At 35.8% G+C, this 15502-nt stretch overlaps 2 protein-coding genes across 2 annotated transcripts; both read right to left on the bottom strand.

Annotated features, from left to right (window-relative positions):
- Positions 1-585: 585 nt before the first annotated feature.
- Positions 586-5242, bottom strand: LOC127178061 (leukocyte elastase inhibitor-like). The gene is made up of 7 exons (XM_051130692.1): positions 5220-5242; positions 4900-5123; positions 4646-4825; positions 1812-1929; positions 1517-1659; positions 1235-1402; positions 586-1085 (listed from the first exon to the last, which is right to left on the bottom strand). The coding sequence occupies exons 2-7, from the start codon at positions 5119-5121 to the stop codon at positions 687-689; spliced, it is 1230 nt and encodes a 409-aa protein (XP_050986649.1). The 5' UTR covers positions 5122-5123; positions 5220-5242; the 3' UTR covers positions 586-686.
- Positions 5243-5763: 521 nt separating this feature from the next.
- On the bottom strand, positions 5764-8465 carry LOC127178052 (leukocyte elastase inhibitor-like). Its single transcript, XM_051130680.1, has 8 exons — positions 8397-8465; positions 8117-8293; positions 7384-7662; positions 7117-7272; positions 6922-7039; positions 6650-6792; positions 6386-6553; positions 5764-6198 (listed from the first exon to the last, which is right to left on the bottom strand). The coding sequence occupies exons 2-8, from the start codon at positions 8282-8284 to the stop codon at positions 5800-5802; spliced, it is 1431 nt and encodes a 476-aa protein (XP_050986637.1). The 5' UTR covers positions 8285-8293; positions 8397-8465; the 3' UTR covers positions 5764-5799.
- Positions 8466-15502: the final 7037 nt, after the last annotated feature.

Genomic DNA, 15502 nt, shown 5'->3' with positions numbered 1-15502 from the left:
TACAGCAGATTTGACTTCTTGTTAGTTCAATGCACTTCTAACAAACATAATTCAGTGAAAGCATTACCTGGAATAGTGAGCAGAAATTATGCAGTTTCCCAGTGTGTCCGTGTCGAATTAATCAACCGTTATGGGTGTCAGTCTAATAAAAGGTGCCTCTCCCTAAAACAGCTAGTTTTTAATCCAAGTCCAGCCTTCCTATAAAAAATACATTGTTTCTGATACTGATATATTTAACCACTTATATGATTCATTCTGCATTTCACTCTAAATAAATAAAAAGGTGTGTAGGTGAAGAAAACAGGTCATATGATGTGGATGCATGTCTCACCACCTTTTTCATGTGTGATATAATTATATTATGTAATATAAATGTAACCTTATATTATGTAACATAAATATAAATATAGCAGAAGTGTGTACTGTATATGTGTACTGTTTTCATTCAATGCCAACATAACAACATAACCTCCAACACAAGTTTCTGTATATAAGCATGAGCATTAATAGCATTAACGACACTAAATTCAATATATGGATTAAAGCATTTTTATTCATGAACATTTATTTCTCCAGTATGAAAGGCTTTTCCCACATTTGAACACCAGTTTTAGCTAATGCATTATTCTAAATACAATGTATTTAGAATACATGTGCGACTAGATTTATAACTTTATCATGCATCTTCAAGGAGAACAGAAGCGTCCATAAAACAGAATGCTGTTGGAGGGATTATGACGGATGAAGAAAAGGAACGGATGGTCTGCAATAAACACTGGTGCAAATGAACGTGTGGCGACGATGGCGCCGGTGGCTGCAGCTGCTTCGGTTCCTTCCTCATTTACTTCAACAAAGGCTTTATGAATCACCTTCGACAGCACCAGGTCATTGTTGGGTGACATGCCTGAAAGATTCACCTTCCGCCCATCGAAAACATCCTCCATTCCCATGCTGATCAGAAGATTCTTCATGTCATAGGTTTGCTCCATCTTGAACCTGGGCAGAGACACTTGAACTTCTTGTTTACGCATCTTACTGGGTTTGGTCCACTCCATGAGCTTCCCGTAGGTCAGTGCCTTTTCAAGCTAGATGAGACATGAAAATGGTATGAATACTTTTGAAACAGTGCTTCATATACACTCCTAAAAGTCAAGGTTCCTTACTGGAACAATGGTTCTTTTATGGCAAAACTGTGAAAACCACATTTTTAAGAATATAATCTTTGCTATCTTACATTCTGAAGGCCAGTGGTTTCATCTTGAATCTCATTAGGAAGGATGATCAACATACTGAGATTCTTCCCGACATACGGCAGCTCCAGAACCTGACTGTTCATCTCTGGGATTAAGGCCAGAGGAAACTGCGCCTTCTGATTCATCATCTTCACTGGTTTAGTTTGAGTCTGCCAGGTATCAATGAAAACACATCACAATGCCTCGTATTTCATAATTGTTACCGCACGAGCAAATGAATACTTGTATTTCGAAAGGAAGTCAACAAGAACATGAAATCTTACTTTGCTTATCTTAAACTGTCCATCTGTGGTGGCTTCTTTTGGGAATTTCTTCTCCCAATTCGCCTTGAAGTATATGGCGTTCACCAAGACCAGTCTCGTCATCCCGTCGAGGGATCCCTGTGAGAGCAAGTCCTTGATCTTTCCTAAAATACAGTTGTACATTGAGTTCACTTTGAGCATTGGTTTGATATTTTATTTAAAAACTTCAACAGCTTAATTCAAGAACGGTTTAAAGCCAAACATTGTGCTGCAAAAACATTACATAACTTTTATTTGTAAGAGTGTCTGTTTTCACCTTGTGTTTTTTCTTCCACCCATTTGTTGATGTCAACACGTGCAGCCTCTGTTTTCGTTTTGAAGTCCACCTTTTGCAGTTTGGCTTCATAGTATCTTTTTGCATCACTAAGGAATTTCTGTAACATAACATCAGTTGAGGAGCAAATTAAATTAGGGTCATTCCATATAAACTCAACCAAAGGTCTTTAGCTTAAATATTTGATCTTGATTTTTTTTTCCGGGTGAAAGAAATACATAAATGAAGGTTAATGCCAAAATATTAAATGCCTTGGAAGTATATTTATTGAGTAATGCACTTTTATACACAATTTTCACCTAAGATTTGAAGCCATATTCTCTTTGGATACCCAAAGAAAAATGTGTTAAGAACCAAAACTAAAAACATATTATGATATCTTTAATAGTTCTTGAGTTACAGGCATGCCGCTCAAAACAAAAGTGCCTTTTTCCATTTTTGAGCTGTCACTATTGACATATAACGCAACAAGGATTGCTGAAGTCAACAGATTTTACAAATAAACCTACCAATCTTTCTGTAAAAATAGCACGATGCTGCAATCTTCACTGAGTCATTTATACCCTTGTAATTTGGTTTCAAATCTCAGCTGAAAATTTGGACTTTTACTCCCTCTACAAAATAGTGTATTACTCAGTAAATATGAATCCATGACATTTAATATTGTGGCTTTCAGTGCTATTTATGCTTTTTGTCTTCAAATAAAAATATTATAGGGGGTCATAAACTTTCATTTATAAACAAGGCACAATTCAATGCGGGTTTTCAGAAAGATTGAAACTGAAAAACAATGCTGTACTGGATCCAACAGTAATGTCGCAACATATAAGTGCGAGTAACTGTTTTTATTATGTGGTCACTATTGCTTTGTCTGTTATTACAGATCATTTGATATGAGTATTTAATGCGTTTTTTACCTAAATCACAGCAGCGTCCATCTCTGAGGAATGTAGGCTGTCGAACATATAGGTGCATCTCAATAAATTAGAATGTTGTGGAAAAGTTAATTTCAGTAATTCAACTCAAATTGTGAAACTTGTGTATTAAATAAATTCAATACACACAGACTGAAGTAGTTAAGTCTTTGGTTCTTTTAATTGTGATTATTTTGGCTCACATTTAACAAAAATCCACCAATTCACTATCTCAACAAATTAGAATACTTCGTAAGACCAATAAAAAAAAACATTTTTAGTGAATTGTTGGCCTGTATATGTACTCAATACTTGGTAGGGGCTCCTTTTGCTTTAATTACTGCCTCAATTCAATGTGGCATGGAGGTGCTCAGTCTGTGGCACTGCTGAGGTGGTATGGAAGCCCAGGTTTCTTTGACAGTGGCCTTCAGCTCATCTGCATTTTTTGGTCTCTTGTTTCTCATTTTCCTCTTGACAATACCCCGTAGATTCTCTATGGGATTCAGGTCTGGTGAGTTTGCTGGCCAGTCAAGCAGACCAACACCATGATCATTTAACCAACTTTTGGTGCTTTTGGCAGTGTGGGCAGGTGCCAAATCTTGCTGGTAAATGAAATCAGCATCTTTAAAAAGCTGGTCAGCAGAAGGAAGCATGAAGTGCTCTAACATTTCTTGGTAAACGGGTGCAGTGACTTTAGTTTTCAAAAAACACAGTGGACCAACACCAGCAGATGACATTGCACCCCAAATCATCACAGACTGTGGAAACTTAACACTGGACTTCAAGCAACTTGGGCTATGAGCTTCTCCACCCTTCCTCCAGACTCTAGGACCTTGGTTTCCAAATAAAATACAAAACTTGCTCTCATCTGAAAAGAGGACTTTACTAGGCAACAGTCCATTTCTTCTTCTCCTTAGCCCAGGTAAGACGCCTCTGACGTTGTATGTGGTTCAGGAGTGGCTTAACAAGAGGAATACGACAACTGTAGCCAAATTCCTTGACACGTCTGTGTGTGGGGGCTCTTGATGCCTTGACCCCAGCCTCAGTCCATTCCTTGTGAAGTTCACCCAAATTCTTGAATCGATTTTGCTTGACAAGCCTCTCAAGGCTGCAGTTCTCTCTGTGCATCTTTTTCTTCCACACTTTTTCCTTCCACTCAACTTTCTGTTAACATGCTTGGATGCAGCACTCTGTGAACAGCCAGCTTCTTTGGCAATGAATGTTTGTAGCTTACCCTCCTTGTGAAGGGTGTCAGTGATTGTCTTCTGGACAACTGTCAGATCAGCAGTCTTCCCCATGATTGTGTAGCCTAGTGAACCAAACTGAGACCATTTTGAAGGCTCAGGAAACCTTTTCGGGTGTTTTGAGTTTATTAGCTGATTGGCATGTCACCATATTCTAATTTGTTGAGATGGTGGGTTTTTTTGTTGAATGTCAGACAAAATCATCACAATTAAAAGAACCAAAGACTTAAACTACTTACATCTGTGTGCATTGAATTTATTTAATACATGAGTTTCACAATTTGATTTGAGTTACTGAAATAAATGAACTTTTCCACAACATTCTAATTTACTGAGATGCACCTGTACACAACTATTAGCCAATCATAGCAGTGTGCATATATTTCCGAGTCTACAATCTGCCACACCTATTCCAACAGAGCATATTGATGAGGGGGGTTAAAAACAGGACATAAAATAGCCAGTTACTTCTAAATTATGATGTTTTTGATGTAAATATATTGGTAATATTATAAGGGGACCCCAGAGAACAGTACAAAAAAATAATGACCCCAAAATCAAACATTTTAGTGGAGGGAGTTTGGTTAATCTGACACGGAATGACAGATTAGAGTTTAGATCATTTCCCAAACCTTAAATTTTTTAGTTTGTGTCTTACCTCAACAAACTGGTAGGATTGGTCTCCGTAGAGGCGGTTGGCAAGACTCAACAGATACGGGACTCCAGGTTTGTTGAGTTCACTCATGAGCTTGTTAAAGCTGGAATGAATTTGGTCCACTGAATAATGAGGAGCTGGAATCTCGGCATAGGGTTTGGAAGGACTGGTAAAGCCCAAAACCTACACAGATGTGTTATTTATATATATATTATTGTAAACAACTGGCCATAAAAAGCGCACAACTGTTAATTCACCTTAAACATCTGCGTTGCTGTGTTTCCTTTTGCTCCAAGCGACACCATGGCCAGAGCCGAGGAGATGCTGATCGGAGAGTAGAACACATTTTTTGATGTATTTCCTTCACTGATCTTCTTGAACAGGTTAAGAGAGAACTGTGTGTTTGCAGCAGCCAAACGGTCCATTTTAACAAGCTGAGCAAGTAATAGCAGTAGTTTAAATAACAGTATTGTCTTCATCGCTGCACACAAAATATCAGAATAACAGCAGATTTGAGAGTGTACAAATCTTCTTGTTAGGTACTTTTACTTTAAACAAAGGTAAGGAAAAGCATTACCTCCGCAGGAAATGATGATTTGTCCTGAGTGTATCTGAGATGAATGAATCAACAGTTATGGGTGTCAGTTTAATACAAGATGCCTCACCCTAGAATGACTATACTTTAAACCAAGTCCAGCCTTCCTGTAGGATCAGTTTTAAAATTCCCCTGTAATAATTAAAAATAATGTTTCTGTTATTCATTAAGGTGTTTGTCAAGTTGGATCACCATTGAACTTAAATAGTTGTTCTTTGCTCTTACTTGTTTATCATAAATACGAAACAAACCTGAACTGCATTACTAATAATTAGTCATTCTGAATGTACGTAAAACCCAATAATATAGCTTATGGCGGTTGAAAGCAGGTGTAACGGTGAAATACTCAATGAAACGCCTTGTTCATATGTGATATAAATATATTATGTAACATTCATATTGTCTAATAATTGTAATATTTCATGTTTTATTTGTAGCCTGTTTTGTTTTTAAGAGTCAGTGCTGTTGAATAAATGCATACAGACAATTTAATTCATTTATTAAGACTTTATTTTTCAGAGGAACATATGCAACTAGAATTATCACTCCATTACAATCATCTTCAAGGAGAACAGAAGCGTCCATAAAACAGAATGCTGTTGGAGGGATTATGACGGATGAAGAAAAGGAACGGATGGTCTGCAATAAACATCTGTGGGAATGAGCGTACGGCGACGACGGCGCCAGTGGCCGCAGCCGCTTCGGTTCCTTCCTCGTTTACTTCAATAAAGGCTTTATGAATCACCTTTGACAGCAACAGGTCATTGTTGGGCGACATGCCTGAAAGATTCACCTTCTGCCCATCGAAAACATCCTCCATTCCCATGCTAATCAGAAGACTCTTCATGTCATAAGTTTGCTCCATCTTGAATTTCGGCAGAGATACTTGAACTTCTTGTTGACGCATGATGCTGGGTTTGGTCCACTCTTTGAGCTTCTCGAAGGTCAGTGCCTTTTCAAGCTGGATAAGACATAAAAATGGTATGAAACATCTTTATTGGCAATTGATGGTTCATAGAATAATTATGGAACTAAAATGTTCGACACACTGTTGTTCACTAAAAGGGGAGCCCAAGATGGTTATTCTATTACGTCACTGCAAGTGATTATTTTTAAGAGAGCATACTAGCATAATCTGTGCTTCTCACCTTCTGAAGGCCAGTGGTTCCATCTTCAATCTGTTCAGGAAGGATGATCAACATACTGAGATTCTTCCCGACATACGGCAGCTCCAGAACCTGACTGTTCATCTCTGGGATTAAGGCAATAGGAAACTGCGCCTTCTGATTCATCATCTTCACTGGTTTGGTTTGATTCTGCCAAGCATCAATAAAAACACATTGAAACTTCTCATATTTCATGCTTATTACTGCACAAACAACTTCAAATACTGTATTTTCATGAATTTGCACCTGGTTTAGTCTGAACTGCCCATCTTTAGTGGCGTCTTTTGGGAACTTCTTCTCCCAGTTCCCCTTGAAGTAGATGGCGTTCACCAAGACCAGTCTCGTCAACGCATCAATGGATCCTTTTGGAAGCAAGTCCTTGATCTTCTCTGAAATACAAATGGACATTTGTCTCTTTGAGCATTGGGTTGGACTAGTTCAATGTTTTCTAAACAACTCAAAAGCATTGCCATTTTTGCTGAACATAGAATTGAGATGAAGTTCATTGTGGTTTTCACCTTGTGTGTTTTTCTCCACCCATTTGTTGATGTTGACACGTGCAGCCTCTGATTTCGTCTTGAAATCCACCTCCTCCAGTCCAGCTTCATAGTATTTTTTTGCGTCAGTGAGGAATTTCTGTAATACAGCATATCAGTTGAGGTGCAAATGAAATTAGAGTTGAGAACATTTCCACAATCTCCAGTGAGTCTTACCTCAACAAACTGGTAGGATTGCTCTCCATAGAGGCGGTTGGCAAGAGTCAACACATACGGGGCTCCTGGTTTCTTCAGCTCACTCATAAACTTGTTGAAGCTGGAATGAATTTGGTCCTCAGTTTTTTGTCCAGAGACTGGCTGGGCAGGACCTTTCTGTTTTTATCAACAATATCAAATTTAAGACTACATGCACCACTACGGCAAATACATTGCAGTCATAAAGTCATAAGGTTGATTTTTCATGTAAACACTCTAATACTAAACCTTGAGTTGGGCAGGTATCTCAAAATTCTGAGTTTGTTGCGTCATCTGTGGTTCTTGTTGACCCTGGCCAGAGGGCACCTGGGGCTTCTGGGGTTTTGGGGCTTGTTGCTGAGATCCTGAAGTGGCGGCATCAGCAGGTTTGGGAGTTTGTTGCGTCATCTGTGATTCTTGTTGACCCTGGCCAGAGGGCACCTGGGGCTTCTGGGGTTTTGGGGCTTGTTGCTGAGATCCTGAAGTGGCGGCATCAGCAGGTTTGGGAAGGTTGGTAAAACCCAGGACCTACACAGCATTGTTGTAGTAGAATTATTTAAAGCAACCTTGCTATTCTGACAACGTCAGTATGTGTTGTGAAACAGTTTAAAAATAGCACTGGTTGAGTGTTTAGTCATATCTGAAACCCAAACAACCCAACCCTAAATCTAAATGTCCTTTCTTTTTAGTGAAACTACAATGTGAGACCACAATGGTCTTGTCTGTACAAGCACAACGCTCAATATTTCAGAAAAAAAAAAATCATGTCTCAGAGCAGGAATGTGGCAGCATTCCAAATGGAACTGAGAATTCCTTTTAAATTCCGAATCCGGAATTTGAATTTAATTTGAATGCATGCAGAATTGAAACAAAAGCATATTTGAATTTTTGAAATTCCACTTCTGTTCTGCTGATTTAAGGAAAAAATCAATCTCACAAAATCAGCTGACAATGAAAAAAAAAAGTATGAGCGTAAGATCACCTTAAACATCTGTGTCGCTGTGTTTCCTTTTGCTCCGAGCGACACCATGGCCAGAGCCGAGGAGATGCTGACCGGAGAGTAGAACACATTTCCTGATGCATTTCCTCCGCTGATCTTCTTAAAGAGGCTGAGAGAGAACTGCGTGTTTGCTGCAGACAAAGTCTCCATTTTCACGAGCTGAGCAAGAAATAGCAATAGTTTAAATAACAGTATTATCTTCTTCATCGTTGCACACAAAATGTCTCAAATCTGCCTGTTTCTATTTAAAAGCGAAAAGTACCTCTAATGAACAGTGCTTCCCAAAAGTTTTCCTGAGTGTCTGAGGTGAATGAGTTGTCTGTTTTGGGTGTCTTTCTGATAAAAGAAGCCTCACCCTATAAACCGCCCAGGCGTTAATCCAACTCCAGCCCTCCTGTAAGACTGCAACTATAAACCTGTATTAAAATTTATGTTTCTGTTATTGATACATTTATATACATTTGACACAGACAAAATGAACTAATTGAGTGACACACTGTCCTTTATCTTTTAATGCCATCACTCAAATGTTGCCTATATCTCAACTTCAGTGTTACAGCTAGTGCCTGACTTGCAAAAACAGGTTAGTATTTTCACAGTTTTTGTAACAGTTAAATTACAGCTTGATTAGAAATAATGCACAATTAAATATTTTTGTACACAAGTCATATTTACCTTGATCACATAAAGCTCTGATAATTGAAATAAACAAAATGTTGGTGTAAATGATAGCAAGACATAAAAATTTACATAAATCATTTCCAAAAATGTATTTGCCTCTGTTTGTAAAACAGATACAAAAGTTTAAGTAATTTTAAGTAAAAGTCAACCTTGGGAAATAGCTTGAGAAACAATCCCAAACACATAAGAAGGAAATTATGTAATCATAATTATGTGTAGTATAATGAGCTGATGAGGTTTTGGCTAATTTGTGGAATTAGAATTGTGTAAAAAAAAAAAAAAGCAATAATAATCATAATCATCTAGACACACACAGCAATTAGTCTAATTAGAAAAGATTATTTTTCGAAACAATATTTTTTTACAGTAAAAAATACGGTAGCAACATTTTACGGTTTTAACTTAAATGTACATTTAAATACCATAATTTCATTAACTGATGTAATGTTAGCCAGCATATTGAAGTACTGAAATCTGTTTTGTACCTTTGTAATACACTGATAACCACCAAAAGCAGGTGGTGATGAGAAAGTCACATGATGAACCAAAGCCCATCACAAGCAGCTTTTAAATACTAACATATATATATATATATATATATATATATATATAGAAGATGCACAGTGTCATTCACGCAAACAGTAAACACCATCACACATGAAACTGAAATAATGCAATAAACATTCGTTTAACAACATTAGATGTAACATACAACTCTAATGTACAAAACTGATAAGAAAAACTAAGAAGAAACATAGTTATTGCAACCAAAAATCAACTTCAAAAAACGGTATAATACCATAAAATCCAATGTTTTTCACCGTAAAGTTTTTCACCGTATATAGTAGGGGAAATTACCGTTAAGCATTTAACAGGATTGTACTGTAGCATTTTTACAGTCTTTTATCGTTAAATTCATGGTCATTTTTTACAGTGTATTATTTGGCTTAGGTGTGCACATGTGTTATAAAATAAACATGGTTTATCTGTGGGATATAATTCTAATCTATTGACTACTGCTGTTTGATTTTTTTTCTAATCAGACCCTGTCATTGATTTCAGTTTCTTTTTACTTCAGATGGAATGCGAGCAGCACTGTTATTGTATCCAGAAAGGTAAGAAAATATAAATAACTTTACATAATTTGAAAACTGGCCAAGCAGTGCATTGAAATTCTTCAGTGAAAGTTCAGTCACGAAATTCAATGAATATCAAAATAAATGCATTGTAAAATAATATATTGCAATGATGTTTGTTCCGGATAGGATTAAACTTTTAAAAAATGTAATTGTTAGCCAGAAAACAATTTGTATTTTACTTCTTTTTATTTGCTTGTGTGAATCCTGTGAAACAATAGTTGTTTTATCTTGGTATTTTGCTCTTTTCAAGCTTCTATTTTGAACGATTCTGCTGAAAGATCCACTACACTTTGCTTCATTTGGCAACCCAACACTGTATCACAATTACACAAAAAAAGTGCAAAACAGAAATTGTAATTAAACATTGCATTTGAATCATTTGCATTTAGCATTGCTTCTTTTTCTCTCTGTACGCTTAAACAACAGACCTGCAACATATTTCTGCAGTCTATCATAACAAATGTATACATGTATGGTATGGATTAAAGCATTGTTTTATTCTTGAATGTTAATTTCTCAAGTTGAAAAGTTTCCACAGCATTCTTATACAGGGTGTCGTTGTAAAATGTTCTGAGCTGCTTGTTTAAATAAAGGTCAAATAAATCAAGTCAAATAAACAGTTGAGTCATTGCGGGTGTTACTAAGTGCACATTTAAGTGTGCAAACATTTGCCAATAGCTTAGATTTAAAGCCAAATAGTTGTAATTTTCACTTTACAAAACATTCTTTGATACAAAAACCCCATTGTTGGCCTTTCTTAGTCATGGCGCTGTCTTTAGCTCCTTGGTGAACCCGTAACTGATTGAAAAGTTTTAGCATTTGACATAAACAGGCATAATATGTTGTCAGGACTGTCAGATGTAATTCTTTTGATACATGGAGCTTTAAACATGTTGTTTCTGCTTATAAGTCATGCCCAATCCTGTCAGTGTGATGTTTTTGTAAACTTCGTTTCTAGGGGCCCCACCTGTAAACTGTAGGGCAATGGCATTAGTTTCCACACCCCCCAGTTGGGAAATTTACAAAATGACTTCGCTGTATGTTAGAGGATTTTTGACAACTATACAATAATACAATAATCAACCCACACGTAATTTGAATGATGACAGAATTGTCATGTTTTTGTGACTGATTCATTTAAAGGCATAGCTGTGCCAAAAATGAGAATTTGCTAAAAATGTTCTCACCCTCAGGACATCTGAGATGCAGATGGGATATCACTTGCTCACCAATGGGTCCTCTGCAGTGAATGGGTGCCGTCCAAATGAGAGTCCAAACAGTTGATAAAAACATAACAGTAAATCACAAGTAATCCACACCACTCCAGTCCATCAGTTAACATCTTGCAAAGCAAAAAGCTGCTTGTTTGTAAGAAACAAACCCATCATTCAAAAGTTTTACCTTTAAACCACTGCTTCTGGCTAAACTATGAGTCCATAATCCATAATAACACTTTCTTCAGTGAATAGGTGCATCTCCTGTTGTCTCTCAGATCAAAATAACTATACTAAAATGTATGCAAAATGTAAAAATACCCTGCAGTTGTACTTTTAGTATGCTGTTATTTTTAAATTCTGCTATATTGGAACAACTAATTTTGTACTTAAGCACCTTAATTGTGTGGAAGTAGTGCTGAAGTTTAAGTGGAACTACTGCAAGTAGGGGAGAGCGGGGACGAAAGTAACAAAGCTATTTTTTCAGAGCCTGGACTATATTTGCTTTCCAAGCTATGACAGCACATTTAGCATGCAATCTTTGATGGAGCTGAGAAATATCATGTGATTTCGTCATTGTTTCCCACGGTTAGGTCCAGAAAGCAGTTTTCGAATAATACATAGTAAATTATTTTTTTCAGATTAGTTGTGTTGTTTCTCGTTTCAGGTATCACATGATCAATCTACATGTTATTTAGTGCTGTAACACATCCTGAAGTTTGGATTTTCAGAGTTTTTCAGTATAGAAGTAAATCGGATTTAAATGTCAGGAGTTCCTGTCGGGACGAAAATAACACTTGCTACTTTTGTCCCCCTACAGTGACAACAAGTGTTTCTTTTGTCCCGCAGCATGCTAATTTGGCGACTTTCTGTGTCTTGCATCATTTATTATAAATGTTTATGTTGTATTATACCAAAAGAATATGCCAAGAGTGAGGATCAGAAAGACAGACGGAGGTCTGATTCAGCCACATGTTCATGAGAGGGCGTTTCTGGACATAAGCCTATCTGTCAGAAATATTAGTCTCAGGACTGTTGCTACATCACATTTACCTTAGTCATATTTAGGTTTTAGCCATACCTTAGCTTTTCCACCTCCACCTATGAATTTGCAGTATTCCAGATTTTGTATGCACATTTTGAATTTATGCATACAAACAACTGGATGGAATCATGAATAGGCCTACTGTTAAATTATGTTGAGTATTTAAATTATGCTAATTTAATTTAATTTTCATATTGTTCATTCTGTTAAAAATGTTTTAGAAAAATAAGTGTCACACCCCAGGACTATTTGTATTGGGTTTTTCCCTCATGTGTCCATATGTGGTTGTTCCTGTTCCTGTCCTTGTTATTGTCATTATTAGTTAATCACGAGCACCTGTGTGTCTATCATTAGCCACCCTTTATAAGTTGTTTTTGTTCTATGCTTTGTGTCCGGTCTTGTCAGTGAGTACATGTGTTCCTGGCTTCCTTTTGTGGATTTACCTGTGTGGATTACATTAAAGACTTTTCATTGCATTTCGTCGTCGTGTTGCACCTTCCTCCTCACCTGTTGAGACAATAAATTGAATAAATAAATAAGCAATTTAAACAAATTCAAGTTTGTACACTCAGGTTTTGAAACATTTGATGAAACTTAAATTTAAAAGGAAAATTTAATAATTTTTTGCAAAGACTAAGGACAAAATATGTTTGCAGTTACATATTAACAAGATCATAGTCATGTGTATTTAATAATAATAATAATAATAATAATAATAATAATAATAATAATAATAAAGAATAACACAAAAAATCTAGCTTGTACTGTTGTTACTTTTGACCCACCTGCACTGTAAAGACAATTTGTTGAGTCAACTTAAAATAATTTGTAATCTGGCTGCTTTAAAATTTTAAGTTCAGTCAACTCAAAAAAAGTTTATTCAACTTGAAATGTTAAATTATACTAAGTGACAACTTAGATATTTGAGTTGAATCAACTTAAAATTTTAAGGCAGCTGTTAAGTTTAGCAAAGTTGTAAAAAAGTTGTTACTTAGTACACTGTAAAAACTAAAAAACAATTTGTTGAGTCAGCTTAAAATAATTTGTTACCCTGCTGCCTTAAAATTTTAAGTTCAGTCAACTAAAATAAGTTTATTCAACTTGAAATGTTAAGTTGTACTAAGTAACAACTTCGATATTTGTGTTTGCTAAACTTAACAGATGGGTAAGTAACCCAGCTGCCTTAAAATTTAAAGTTGATTCAACTCAAATATCTAAGTTGTCACTTAGTATAATTTAACATTTCAAGTTGACTAAACTTATTATATTTGACTGAACTTAAAATTTTAAGGCAGCAGGGTAACAAATTATTTTAAGCTGACTCAACAAATTGTTTTTTAGTTTTTACAGTGTGTGTGACCCAATGTGCAACTTATGTTCAAACTGAAATTATACTGAAGTCTTTCTACATTTTTACAAAATACCACCTGTTATTAATAGACCACACTTCTGAGTTATAGGCCACAGCAAACATATATCTCTGTCAACAACTTTATCTTTTTAATTTATGTTTTTCTGAAAAAATGGTGCTTTCTTCCCCACTCTCCCCTACACTGTATATACACTTTTAATATTTCGCATTTAAAGACCAATATTATTTAAAAATCACACAATCCTCATCAATTCTGAAATTAAAACATTTTAGGCTTAATATTAAGAAACTCCAAATAAAGTGTAATTTTTACATCTTGAGCGATATGATAGTAAATATGTTAATAGACCTGAGTTAAATGCATTTTAAATCTACTACTTTTTTACTAGGGAATCCAGCAACATATTTGTTTAGAGCTGTTTTTTGGACTGTTTTTGCTTGTAAACAGTGCTTGGTCTTTGCAGATTTCTCTCCTGATTCAGATTCACAACTTTTTTTGCCGGAAACCAGAAGCAACAGTTTGAAGTTAAAAACCTTGTAATGCATCTTTTTGCTTCTCAAGATGTTAATTGCTGGACTGGAGTGGTGTGGATTACTTGTGGATTATTTTATGGAGTCTCGTTCTGATGGCACCCATTCACTGCAGAGGACCCATTGGTGAGTAAGTGATGGAATGCTACATTTCTCCAAATCTATGAAGAAACAAACTCATGTGTATTTTACATGGACTGCAACTTGTCATTTATGAATGAACTTTTCCTTTAAAGTAGTCAAGCTGGTTTGTAACAACATGCAAATGAAAATTGCATGCCGATCATTTGATTATTGTATGTTCACCGTAGCCTGTAGTCATTTCTGAGCTGCTGTTCTGATTGGTTGATCTGGTTGCGACAGAAGGAGGATTTGGTTCCCAGGCATGAATAGGTTTGCCAGAGCCCTCTGAATAATGGAAACCAGTGAAACTCAATGCAGCACATCAAGAGCACATGTTCTCAAAGAGATCCAGGTGGGTCTCTCTTTAAAATACAGTGTTTCTAAGTCATGCTGATTAAAAGTTACAACCGAATGATTTCAAACCTTAAAGAATCTGGTTTGCATTTAAAAAAAAAAAGTGTTTAAGTCACATTATGGCAGTGAAATGGTTTGATATATGTCTGTCTTGATGTTATATGTAACTACTTTAAAGGCTGTACACCTATAAACAGTAAACTGAAAAGCTCCAAATCATTCTCCAGTATAAAGTTATCAGCAAGCACCATAGATGTTCCAAAGGTAAATGACACCTCATGCATTTTTAATAATGTCTGTCTCCATATATTGCGCTGGCAACCTCAGATCAGGTTAACAAGACACAAGCTACAGGAAACTAATGTGTCAGGTGAAATTACACAACAAACATTATCATTCGATTAGCTGGATTCTATGACTGACATGCACAGGCCTCTATAGTAATTATGAAAGTGCAGGTTAGTGAAAACACACAGAGGTGGAGAGTCAACATTGAATACTGCTCATTTCAGTCGCTGCTGTTTATGCTGATATAATTTAAGACTTTCTCAAATGTTTGTCTACTGCTGTGTGGCCAATTATGTATTTTGATCATTTCAAATTAAAAGAAATTAATCTCACTAAAACAAAACCACATCACATATCATACCATAGAAATGCTAAGACACACACACACACACATATATATATATTGCATGGATGGAGGAAATATATATTTTTAGGACCATAATGATTTTTTGCATTTAAATAATGTCACAAAGACAATAATTTAGCTCATATTCTCTCTTTGCTATTAAGTGAAAAAACAATAAACAGTGATATTTATGATATTTGATATCTGATATTTTATTTATATTATTTTATTTATATTGATTTTGGGTATTTTATTTGTATTGTTTAATATTTATA

This window comes from Labeo rohita, chromosome 16 (assembly GCF_022985175.1).
Source record: "Labeo rohita strain BAU-BD-2019 chromosome 16, IGBB_LRoh.1.0, whole genome shotgun sequence".
Taxonomy (NCBI): domain Eukaryota; kingdom Metazoa; phylum Chordata; class Actinopteri; order Cypriniformes; family Cyprinidae; genus Labeo; species Labeo rohita.
This window is presented reverse-complemented; position numbering and strand designations above follow the sequence as displayed.